Raw genomic sequence first — 13,099 nt, forward strand, 5'->3', positions numbered from 1 at the left:
AGAAGACACGAGGACCTGGCCAGGAGACGGAGCAGATCAGGAAGAAACCCCAAATGGTCTAACGCTTTGTGGCTGTTGAGAGCTATATTAGCTCAGAATAGTCTCTGGGACGAGTCTGCTGCCAAGGAAGTGAGTAATAAAATATTTATTGTAATTGCTAAGAGTAAATATAAGCTAGCAGGAACTTTTCCACTTGGGAAGCTCTGCTATCCTCAGGATGGTCATTTCTATCCCCTCTTCTAACAGAGGCTTCTGGGGAAAACAATTTGTAGTTTTTAAAGCCAAAAAATTAACTGAGGTTCTCCAGCCCATATGCTTGCTTTAAAGAAGCCAAAGACAGTATCAACTCCTGTGTAGGTTTTTCTTATGGCTATTTCTTATTTTTCTAAAAGGTATGGCTTTACATCTTTATATGATCCGAATAAGAAAAACTGTCAGCAGACAAGAATTCAAAATTATCACCAACCCTGTGTTTCTCACTGAATTTGCCTGGCTCATAATTTTCTGCTTATAGAAGTCTTACACTTTTGGTCTGCTAAACTGAAAAGCTGGTTATGAAAGTTTCCTCCACTGTGGACATCCTTACTGACCTGCTACCCTACTCTTCCTGGCATCTTTATTTTTTTTATTGCCTTGTTTTCTAATTATTTAATCATCTCTTGGCTCTTCTCTGACTGTTCTCCAATTTAGGACATCCTACCATGAACACCAGATACATATGTTAGACAAATATCTCAGTAACAGCTCCAGGGGAACAGTTTGAAATATAAATGTAATACAACTTATTTTTAACTTATAATTTCCCTTATTCATATAGCTAAATTCTGCACTGGCCCAGTGGGAGCTGAAAATTCATATTAACCTGATTCTTCAGCTGGAATTTGCAATGCTTTTTCAGAGCCCCTGCTTCCCCAAACTAGAGTCTCTCATCTTCTTACTACAAATAAAAATGGCACTTTGCTTCTAGGTCACCGATAATATTACAACACAGTATACACCAGCACTGTTTTTCGTGGAACTTCACTAGAAACAGTCATTGGCGATTCCCAATTGGTGAAGATGACAATTCAAACACTTGGGAGACTGAAATTTCTGCACCTTTTCACGTGCTTTGTACCACTTTCCCCCTTGTGCCAAACCCTCATGTGATACTGAACAAATCCCTTCACAAAGGTGTATTACACTTCCATTGTCACTGTAACGAACCAACCTTCATTTTGATCAAAATTGTTAGCAGGATGTCTCCTCCCTAACATGGAGACTCATTTGCATAAAAGAAATCCCCCTACAAGAAATTCGTCTCTATTACCCAAAGCTCCATACTAGTCAACCAACTATTTTGCCCAGGCTCAAAGACAAGCCTTGAATTAGCCGTATAGTCCCTACTGCTGGTTTTAAAACACTGCTGTGATACTACTGTTTGGGGGTTTTGGTTTTACAGTTTTGGGGATCTTCTCCCAAGTTCCACAGCTCACTAATGATGGTCTGCGTGCAACGAGGGAAGGTCTCACTACTATCAGATTACAGTTGTGCTCCTAGCCGGTGACACAAGGAGGAAGCCCAGTTCCATCCATCACCAACCCAGCTGTGAAAAATTCATTTTTAATTTGCAAGCAGCACCACAGAAAAGCACTTAACCATCCCGTCCCTCACACAACCATCAGAGCTTCCACAACACTGAATTAAAAGACATCATCTCTCCACAACGCTGCACCAGCTTTCCAATTCCTGAGGTAGCTCATGCAACTTTACAAGGTCTTCCAGCCCGCAAAGGAGCACACAATCTGGAGGAGACAGCTCGTGGCAGGCCCTGGTGGGCAGGCAGCGCTCGGGGCGGTGCAGCCGAACGCCATCTTGTGGAGCAGCCCTTGGCTCCCGGCCCCACACCTGCGGCAGCTCATGGATTGATTGGGTTCATCCATCAGGTGTTCATATAAAATAATGCCTTATGTCACAGGGAGAATTTGGTTTTGATGGCTCAGTTTTGCAGGTAGTAATAAAGGGTCCCTACACTGCCTGGAAAAAAATACATCCAACACGGAAAATACTATGCAGTGACAAAAAGAAGATTTTACCCTGAATTTATACTGTGTGCTTCTTCTGAGATTCTTCACAGTACAGGCTTGCTCCTCTCCAGTGTACTTTGGGTGAAACACGCTATCCTAGAGAGAAAAAAAAATCCAGTAAATGCTCTCTGTATTAGTGTGCAGCTAGAATATATTGTATCAAAGGGGCTTCATAGTTGAGTGAATTTTGTGTTTGTTTTTGGTTTGCTTGCTTTTTTTTTTTTAAGCTACTAGGTCACAATAACATTTCTTCTAGAAGGATGGTGCAACCAACCTGAATAACACAATCTTGCTGTAAAATAAGCTTAAAAGCAGTAACAACACTTTAACATGTTTTAAGAAGAATAAAAGTGACAGATGCTTACAGAAAGCAAGCACACCACTCAGCAGAACATGGAGGATAAACTGCCCTATAGGTTATGGACTCCTGTGAAGCTTTGTAAATGAATCATGGATGACAACACAGACTTTTAGCTAAGAATTTTAGCTACTTCTTAAGCTAAGGATTCAAAATTCTACTGTGAAGCTGAACAAACCACACATCTCTGCCCTGCCAAGTACTGAGTACTCCTAAAAGGCATTCTATTAAAATGTTTTTTCTGTTACATAAAGTTTTAAGAGTCCTCACATAACCTTTACAAAAATATTAACTGGAATGGCCCTCCAAAATAGCAATCCACAATATTTTCAATAAACTTGGATTAATAAATGGAAACTCAATTTGAGCCACTCAGTACACTTCATAGTAACACAGCACTTACATTATCTTCTTCTTGAATTTCCAAGGTGTAGGAAATCACTTCCTCTGGTGTACATCCTTCTACTTTATTCCATTGCAATGCAACCCACGTAACACCAGCTCGAACAAGCCTTGGTGCAGAAGGAGTCTGAGGAATGTTACCTGCAGTATAGCATACCACCTCCTGGCTGTACCCACTGTACAAGAACAGAGAAGGAGAGAGGAATATTTTAAAAGAAAAACACGGTGTTTTCATATATACATATATGTATGTTTGTATTTTCAAAAAAATCTAGCCAACGTTAATATACCCAAGTGGAAAAGATGAGCACACAAAGTTAAGGAAATGCCAGACCTAAAAATAGAAATAAATGCAGGATTATAAGTGTCCTCACAGTCATTTTTATGGATTTCATTGCAATAATATTGGGAAAATAATAGATTGCCTCAGAAATATTAACTTACTATTAACTGTGAAGTAGAGGAAAATCTAATTTAACAAAAGGAAAATAAAACATAGCAAATTATGTCCAACTTCTCAACTTTTAGATGTTGAATTTTACATGTAGAATTTTATTTCTACCTTTTATACACTCAGAATACAATTTCTATTCAAGCTACAGCCCTGAAGGCCAAGTGCTTTAGCAAATCTAGTCCCCACTGCTTCAGACATTCCCCTCCAAAGAAAGCAGGAAAAATCTATCCAGTCATGACCACACATGCTCAGCATCACGTAGGAGCTGTTTGGTGCAGGCATGGATACCTTCCAACACTCCAGGCTGGATCTGCTCTATTCTGACCTTCCCTGCCCAAATTTCTTTGCATTCAAAGCTGAGCATAAAGTCATTCTTTCACACAGCTCAGGTTGCAAAGAAAGAGAACATCTGCAGCAGAAGAGATGCATGCTCTCATCTTGTCTAAATCCCAGCACACAATGCCTTGAAACACAACAGGCAGTTGTGTTGAACAAGTGTGGGAAGAGTTCTCCTAAGACCCCAGGCAGACTATACAATGTACAATGGAAATTTGAGAACAAAATTTAAAACAGCTAGATTTCGGTGAATTTTCAGGAGCACATCATCAGAACTCTCAATTGAGTGCAACGTTCTTGCGATTTTCAGATCTGTGTCCAAAGTACAAAGGTATTTTGTTTCTTAACAAAGCCATCACATGAATTTAATGCACACAAAGAGCTCTATCTCCTTTTTGTGTGTCTTTGTCAAAAACAACAGATGTATGAGTGTTGAAACAAAAAACAAAACACCTGTAACCAGCACCCAAACAAGAAAAAATCATCTCAAATGATAAATCCACAAGCATTACAACCAACCAACACCATCTTAAAATATGAAGTGTTAGATGACATTAGCATGTCATAATTTTGAGTACTCTCTATAAAAAACAAGCCATGTGCTGTTGGTGCTTATCTTGTAGATTAACACACAGCAGCTGACCATGAATATACTTGTTAGTCCAATCCCTCTTCAATAGCCTGATAAAAAAAAGAGAATATAACAGAAAAAAAAAAGGGGGGGGGGGAGGGGGGAGGAAGTCGTGCAGCATGCCCAAAAATATTTTTTAAAAATCTAGAATCTGGCAAAGAGAAGAGATTCCAAAGCTGGGAACTTTGCAGAGACACCACCATCTGGCAGTGCCTTTCCATTTACACTTGGCAGCTCCAGCTCAAGTCCCTCCACAGTTCATGGACTATTTAAGCCGGGAGGGAGGTGATCTTGAAAGAAACTGGTAAAAGGAACATCGCAGAGGGACACCGATTAACTTTTAAAAGTTATATATCACTAGGAGTTTTGTGTTTCAGAAGACGGAACGATACAGCAATCTTCCTCAGCAAAGCACATCATTATAGACTAGTTGTTTTTCTTTTTCTTTCCTTCTAGTAACAATTATTAGATCCTGTTTAGCTAAGAAGGACAATAAACTAGTATACAAAAGCACTGGATGTTTAGCTTCTTCACAGCCAAACTCTTTCTCGCCTACTGTCCTCCAGAGGCACGCAGCCCCTCACCAGGACGTATCTTGGGCATGCTCTGGTCCTTGCTGGGCAGTGTTTTAGCCCAATGCTCCCCAGGAGGTCCTTGAGAACTGGAATAAGCCTGATTTCTCATCACCTTCACTTAAACGCATCTGTGCACAGGCAAAAAAGCAGAATCTGAAACCCATCTTGCAGGGCCCTTGAGTGTGCCCATCCCCTCTCAGTCCTGGTTCTTACCCACTTCTTTCCCACCCCGTCAGCCAGCCCTGCCAGTCCTCCTGTAGAAGGAAAGGACTGTACTGCTGAAAAAAGACAGAAGGGCTTTGCTTTAAAATAGAAAAATAAATACATCAAGATTCCTTTCAAAATCTGTAACTCAACTTCCTCTTGCTTGTTTTTCTTGGTTCGCAGAGGTCCCTAGTGGGAATTTCACATAAAAGATGTATTCTTTTTGTGTAAGAAATAGACCACGAAACACCATTTAACACCTCAAAAGGAGTCTATCTGCTTCGACCAACCTCATCACTCTGAAGGTACATGGCAATTCCCTGGGGGTGAATGATACCACCGGAGAAGGTGTGACATACATTAAAGTGTTAATAATAGATCAAACATCAGATATTTAACCCAAAACCTTAAAGAGGGAAAAAAAAAAAAAATCAGAAGTCCCTCTTTACACTGTCATATTGCAAGTTAAACTCTTCAACTACCAATTTTTGTCAATGAAGTGTGCATCCTGGGATAACTTACCTAGTACCGATGTCATTCTGAGCTGCTAATCGGAAGGTGTAACCCAAAGCTGGACAAAGCTTTGTCAGCTTGCAATGCTTCTGGCTTCCAAAGTAACACTCTCTGAAACCACTGTTCCTTTTTCCCTAGAAAGAGAACCATCTATAATTAGATAGCTTTGAAACAAAACCAGACGTTTCTTATCCTACGAAGAACAGTTAAATGATATTAGAATTAGATGCTTTCACACAGGGACTGTGCAAACAAAACTCTAACGTTGCTGACAGTATTGCTACATTACCTAAAATAATACCTAACACAATCAGTCTGTCAGATTCCTCCTCTTTCCAGATTCTTACCTCCATGAGATGTATTTACAGCTTGTCATTATATTTGAAATCTGATTTATCCTGTTCACTAACGAAGAAATGTCTAAGTTAGGTGTGAAATTCATCTGTGAATCGACCCGCTCACAGGAACCCTGCAACCAACGTTTCTCGAGTGCTACCCTCTGCACGCCAAATTCCACGTAAGCCCTACAAGCCCTTCAAAAACACTTCATCCCACAAGAGGGCTCTCGCTGCCCGCCGTCCAGCCCGCGGCCAACTCCCGCTGCTCCAGGGACGGGTGAGCACGGGCACAGCCTTCACCCTGTCCCGCAGACCGCTCGGATGCGTGTCCCAAGGGCAGCAGAGATTGAACTGATACTGAACAGTGCGGGGCTGGACACACACCTGCTGTTCTGGGCATGCAGCGTGTGATGGCAGAGAGGATTTGCTGGGAAGCACGACACCTCGTTGAGGAAGTTGGATGACAAAGGTACAGTTTGTGGGAGCTTCGCATTCGTCTGACCCGGAGCTACTACGAGCCCTGACAAAGCCAAGACGGGGCAGCAGCATGAGATGGTCTTGAGAAAACTACGGCTCAAGTACTTCCTAAGGCACATCAAGTACAAGCCAGGACAGCTGAGGACAGGGACATTCAAAAATCCCCCTCCTCGTTTAAAATAAAACAAAAACCTTTTCGATCCCACCCAACTAGATGTGGGCTAGGATAAAACCAAAGGTGAGTTGCTGCAGGACAGTCTCAAAAATGTCAAAGAGCAGCTGGTCTCACCCCACCCACACCCCCTCACACATGGGAAATAGTGGTTTTGGGGTCCTTCAGCACTGAGTGCTGACAAAGGGCCCAGACTGCTCAATTCCATACAAGTAACACCTACCTGAGATGACACAGTTTAAACAGTTTTAATTTCAAAATCTGAATGCAAAACCATTGCACAATAACATCACAAAGTCCCCGAAAGCCCACCAGAGGAGAAACCTATCAGAACACCACCATGTGCTCGAACCGGTGCACGGATACCTCTGAGGAAGTTGCAGAGACGTGCCAAGAGCTGCGCCGTGCCATTTGTATACCTGGCACCTGCCTCTACAGGTTTTGATTTTTATTTTACCTTGGCAAAATTAACACCTGCCCATAGAGAAGACTACGCCTTTCACAGGCTATAATACACCAGCTTGACAGAAGACTCAATGTTTCTAGACACAAGCAAACTATCAGGAAAATTAAGAATACAGGCATCTCTCCTTGCAGTTAACTTCCAAACGTCCCAACCTCCTCCTTGGGCTCTTTCTTTCCATGCACTGTTCTTCCATGCTCGATACATTACTTCATCACTGAAGATTTCCAAAATGCCTGAGTGGGACAGACATTTTGCACTGACATCATTCTCCAGCCTCTATCAATTCCCACCTCTTTTCATTCGGATTGCAACACAGAAGCAAGAAGTCCATAAAATGTTTGTAGTAAATCTCTGAAACGTGTTTACCAAACTAGAAACAATCGTGCAGACCTCCAGCACTGCACAACCGTTTGGAGACACTAAAGGGACGTTTAGCACACTGGTAAACAACCGTAACTTACTTTTATTTCCCCAGTGCTATTCCACACTTATTCTACAACTTGGTTTTACCCACAATCTTCCTCAACTGCACCCACCTGCTCTGGCTGCAACATTACAGTACAGATCAACTAAATTAAGGGGTGGAACTGGAAGAAAATCGTGAATCCTAAAGCCAAAGTCCCGCGTGAGAGCACTTTTTCAAATCTAAATCCCTAGATATACAGTTACATGATAAAAATTATTTTCAGCAGAAGTAAGAGGTCTCAGTGTTTCCTAGCTCAGTGATAACCTGTTTAAAATATCCATCAATCAATGCAGGACTACTAAGAATGGATTTTTTTTCCTATGCAAACTTCTGCAGATTCAGATTTTGTTTAACTGTTTAAAATCATCCTGACTTCCCTGTTTTTATGCTTACGAGTGTACTTTTTTTCCATCATTTCCCTCTGCTTTTTCTCCTAGAAAAGTAGAGCGACCAAACGCTAAGCCTGTGATTAAACAAACAGATGTACACTGGTGTCTGGCTAAAAAGGGAAGTCTCACCTGTAGCACAACGCCTGAACTGAGAGCAGTGGACCACAGAAACCCCAGTTTGACAAACTGGTGGGTTAAAACTTTACAAAGACTGCCAAACACTAAAGTTATCTTCAACCTTATAGTAGTAAAAATTCTGATTTCGTATACATTTTTCCTCTAGACCTGGTACTGTACATTCCCCAGACTCGCTCAGAGACTGACTGGTATTCAAATCACTCAGACTGGCTGGTATTTTGCCTTCTATTGGCGCTAATTGGAGAGGCTGGCCGATATTTCTAATTATCCTGGCATTAATAGTCTGGAAATAGTCTCTCCGCTCCTTCCCTCCCAAGATTTATGAAAGCTCTAATGCTGGCATAATTATAGACAAGCACAACTGGCAGGCTGGTACTGGCTGGCACCCAAGAGCCTTGCAGCTTTCCCAGAATCCTTCTCCTATTCTTTGTATGCTCAGCATCCAAGTTTTAATCCTCTCAATAATGTTTCTTAAGTTGCTTAAAATATACTGTATCATTTCCGCAAATATTTCTAATCCACAGATTTCAGAGGGAGAGCAGACACTGGCTGACTTCTTCACTAGCTCTGCTTTCTCCAGCCTATGTTCCCTGTTCTTCACAACGCCATCCCATAATGTGCTGGTCAGCAGGGCCTGTCCGAGGAAACCAGAACAATTCAGTTCCATTAGAATTTGCATGCTACCATAATACAACATATTAACACAAATTTAAAAGTTTTGCCACTATTTCAGCTCTATTTAAAGCTACATACTTAATTAAAACAGGGTGCTGAAGTTTCTTGGGGAGCTCAGAGTTTACTGAGATAACGGCTATGAGAATTTATACGGGTTTTGTTGACTGCATTCCCTGCAGCAGACACAGTAAACACAAAAGATGGATGAGCCACTGCCGGTAGAGTGGATGTAGGAACAGGGCACAGTCCTTCCCAAGACCTCAAAGCAAAATACTGAACAAAAGCTGCCAGCAGCAGCTCTGCAACTAGGAGGCACGGTACCAATCTGTTCCAGGCCACGCTAGCGTTACCTTCTGTGTTTGGTTCACACTGGCAATAAAAAGCAACAGACTGATCCTCAGTCTGGCACGAGGCTGCAATGCAAACTGTCAATGGTTATTACAGACTCACCCTAATATCTCTGCAATGCATTTATTATACAGGCTCTTCTGCGAGGGGCTGAATTTTCTGTATATACAAGCGTTTAGAAAACAGCACAGGACTTAGGAAACATCCCTCAAATACGTGTGTAAAAAATGATTTTATCCAAGACTCTCCTCTGGCATGCGTAATAGCAGTGACACAGGCACAAAACAGACCCAGAGGGCAGGAAGGTGAACAAACGCAAGCCCAAGCACGAGAGTGAAGCTGTGTACCCAAATTCTGGTGGATCATCATTGAGATGCACGGACCAGAGGGTCAGCTGGTATAAACTCGTACACCTCTGCTAGCTAATTACCTCGTGAAATTTAAAACTTTTTGGTAGAATAAAATGATCTCCATTTATCTGTATATAAAGTTAATAATCAACTCCTCATCAACAAATCATTAAATCGCTTGGTACTGTACCTGTCTCTGTTCTGTGCCAACTAAATCACAACGCTTTGGGGATCAGAATTACAGCAGCATCGCACACTGCATGAGAGATGTCCTTGTCTCTGGCTCAGGAACAGTCCTCCACTTCCCCATGGAGAATGAATAGGATACTACCACTACCCATATGCACAAGAGAAACATTTATTTACTACCACTTAATCACAGAATGATCATTTCACATCTAATTAGCAACAAAGGCCTGATTCTTACAGCACTGCCAGAGGCATTTCTCACTGCAGTTACAGTTTACTGAGTTTGATGAACGCTGGCATCAGGAGAAAGCATCAGCCCTGCTACAGCGATGCTTTCGGTTAGGTATGTTTTTAACATAACTTGTTGAGATCAGCCTTTTGCTTACCCTGAACGATCAATTCCAGCATAAAGTTATCAATTTATTAGCGAAGCATTACAATGATAACTCAAAGACCTGTGTCAGCGCTGAGAAAGTATTTGCCTGTTCTGAGTAACAGTCCATATGAACAAATTAATCCAAACTGGGAGGGAAAAAGGTGAAATAGCAGGATTAGCTTTGTCCATCTACTGCTCTATTTTCCAGTCTGCAGGTCAGGAAAAATAAAAAATTAAAAAAAATTAGAACTAAACGTAAGAACCAGAGGAATTCGGGCAGGACCAGCCCAACGATGTATTAAGCAGTACAGCATTCTCTTCCTGAAAGTAGGTCAGGAAACAACAAACCTAATTCCAACGAAGAAACAAAAGCAATTCATTTATGTTTCATCTAAAGCTCATCCTACTAAAACACAGTGGCGTAAAAGAAGATTTCTGAAACGTGTACGGGAACAGACAGCTAAGCCAGAGCACAGGGAGAGCACTGCATCAGCAAACTGCAGTAAGTAAAAGCCTGCTCCAAACACCTCCCTGCACGAGGCTCGCCGAGGAGCGCGGCACCCGCGGTCCCAGGCAGATGCCCCAGTGCCGAGCTGGAACGTGGTGCCGCAGCCCTGGAGGGTCTGGCAGCTGCAGGAGGGATTAGATGCTGTCCTCTTGCTGCAATTTACAGCCCCACCTAATCCTAGGCCTATAAAACAACGTGACGCTTCTGCTATCATCTTACAGCAACAGTTTATTTTTTGCATAGGGGAGCGATGCCATCTACACTCCTGGCTGCATTTCCGATGCTATAAACCACAGCTTTAACTGCCTCGGCAAGACGTGAGGCCTGAGATGCTGCACGTGGCAGGCTGCAGGGCTCGAACCACCCCAGCCGGACACGGCCCGTCCCTGGTGGGAGCTGGGGCACAGGGACCAGTCCTGGGGGCACAGGGCCCTGCTCGCTCACCCCACTGCTGCTCCCGCTCCCCTCACCTCCCGTGTCTGACACGCGTTTTGTCTCTATAGACTGGGGGTGAAGCCTTTCAGTGCGGATCCCAGGACATGTGCGGTGAGGGTTTTTCATGGCTCACTCTCATCCTCCCCCCATCATGAAACGACTCCACTTTACTAAGACTCTAGCTTTATTAGTGGATAGATTTCTTGTTCTTCAGTCATGCAAAACCCTCTCTACTTTGCTGTCACATTTTAATTTCCTTCTCATCAGCAATTTTCCTGTGTTTATATTTTATTCTGTGCCCCGTAGCTAATGAATGTTGCTCTAGCTGAGCTCTGGCAGAGCTTTCGCTGTTGCCTGGTGTGCGTTCTCTTCTTCCCCCACGTATTTATTTCTTGATTTCACCAGGACACAGTGGGGCATTGTAACAAAGTCAGTGGTTTTGCTTATGTGGCGTTTACGTGGCTCAGTGACAGGGTACAGGACCTAACAAGCAAATTATCTTCTGTACGTGGGTGCTGTAACTTTGGGAGTTCACGTCACTGCATCAGAGACACAACTTGGAAAGATGTGCAGAGCAGCTTGCCCATCTCACCGAGCTGGTAGCTCAGGCCCCTGCAAAAAGAGCCCTGTGGCACACCCAGCTGCATTTTCAGATGTTTTCATTAACAAGTCTTAACATCAAACTTTATCAGCAACTCAAAATTGCATTTCTCTCTCATATCAGAGTAAAAATTGTTTTCAGATGAGCTACACCTGTGGTCTTAACTGTCTCACAACTGGACAAGCACATCACTGTCAGGAGGCACGTCAAACCACTGGAGATGACATTGGGCTGTCATTTTTTCATCTGTGCGGGCTAGCTATCCACTGGGATCTCAGATTTCAGGATTGTTACTGAGAAAAAGTAATCAAAAGAGGCAAATCAGGCAATCAGGTTTGCAACTAAGGCAATCAGGTTTGCTTCTTTTTTTTTGCCATTGGTACATGAGCTAGCCTAAAAAAAGCAGCTTTTGCTCTGTGAAAGAAAATAGACATGATCGTTCTTTCTAGATATATATATTTGGTATTAAAAAGTTTAAAAGACAAAAGTATTGTAGGATTCTCTTACAGGTATCAAAAATTACGACTAGGTGCCACATGGACAAAATTAACATTGAGAGTATGTGCACTGTATTATTGCTGTTGTTGGTCCTTCTGACAAACCTGTTGCTTCCCTTCCCTTTGCAGGCTGGAATCATCCTTGTGTTTCCACTACTTCATTCCTCTGTGCTGTTATGTTCCCATGGCTTCCCAGTTAATGGAAGCCTTGCAAGGGATCAAAACTGCAGATCCAAGATGTCACAGAAGGTATAATGGAATTATCCTGGCCCATCCTTTTGGAGAAATGTTATTTTATTTCCTTTCCCGGACCTCACACTCCATCATTTTTTCTTCTTCACTGACAACCCTTCCCCATCCGTTATGCAGAGAGGGGCAGCAAGCCATTCTGAAATTATTGTTTAATTTTAGTTCAGTTCAGAGGGTTTCTCATCATGGAAGTCCCACTTGCTGTGACAGTACATACAGTAAATGTTTGCACAGTGAACGGTTCCAAATGTCAAATGTAGCAGAATGATCTGGGAACATGTTACTAGAGAAATGATGGAAAACAATTCATAATACACTATTCCCTTTAGAATATTATTTTTAGAATATTAAAAACCCCAAGATATGTTTCTCAGACTGTACAACGAAACACCCTTTCACACTCTTCATTTCCTGACTCATCGCATTTTATTTTATTTTTTCTTAACATGTTACCCAAGCCTTTTGCCACCCAACACATTTTTTCCTTTAAAGATGATAATCACTGACTCATGCTTTCTGCAGAAATATGTCTTGTGCAATGGAAAGGAGGCATAAAGGAATTAGGGGAAGGAGGGAGGACTCACAACTAGAACCTACCTCTCCAGCAAGTAACACTTCACATCTGGCTTTTGGCACCTTCCCCAACAGCATGATACTCACTAACAGTGTAAGATCATCGGGAGATAGAACTTACTTCCCTGTTTGTCTGTAAGAAGACTAATTGCCACTGCGTAGAGGGCACCGTTATTTTAACCCTGAATACATTTTCTGCACAAAGGGCTGCACGATCGTGCCTTATCTCCATTGAGGCAGAAACAGTGTTATTCTGCACTTCGCATCCAGGAGAATGTGATCATGAACAGACTTCTAAGACACGTCACAAAGC

The 13,099-nt window shown here is 42.4% G+C and overlaps 1 protein-coding gene across 3 annotated transcripts in view; it reads right to left on the reverse strand.

Annotated features, from left to right (window-relative positions):
* FNDC3B (fibronectin type III domain containing 3B) overlaps positions 1 to 13,099 on the reverse strand; it is a 185,338-nt gene that overhangs the window by 46,529 nt on the left and 125,710 nt on the right. For all 3 annotated transcript variants that reach the window (XM_035557360.2, XM_035557361.2, XM_035557362.2), the window contains 3 exons: positions 5,549 to 5,673; positions 2,828 to 3,002; positions 2,076 to 2,162 (listed from right to left, as the gene is read on the reverse strand). In XM_035557360.2, the coding sequence (XP_035413253.1) occupies positions 2,076 to 2,162; positions 2,828 to 3,002; positions 5,549 to 5,673 (387 nt within the window). The remainder of the gene's footprint in view (positions 1 to 2,075; positions 2,163 to 2,827; positions 3,003 to 5,548; positions 5,674 to 13,099) is intronic.

This window comes from Cygnus atratus, chromosome 9 (assembly GCF_013377495.2).
Source record: "Cygnus atratus isolate AKBS03 ecotype Queensland, Australia chromosome 9, CAtr_DNAZoo_HiC_assembly, whole genome shotgun sequence".
NCBI classification, from domain to species: Eukaryota; Metazoa; Chordata; class Aves; order Anseriformes; family Anatidae; genus Cygnus; species Cygnus atratus.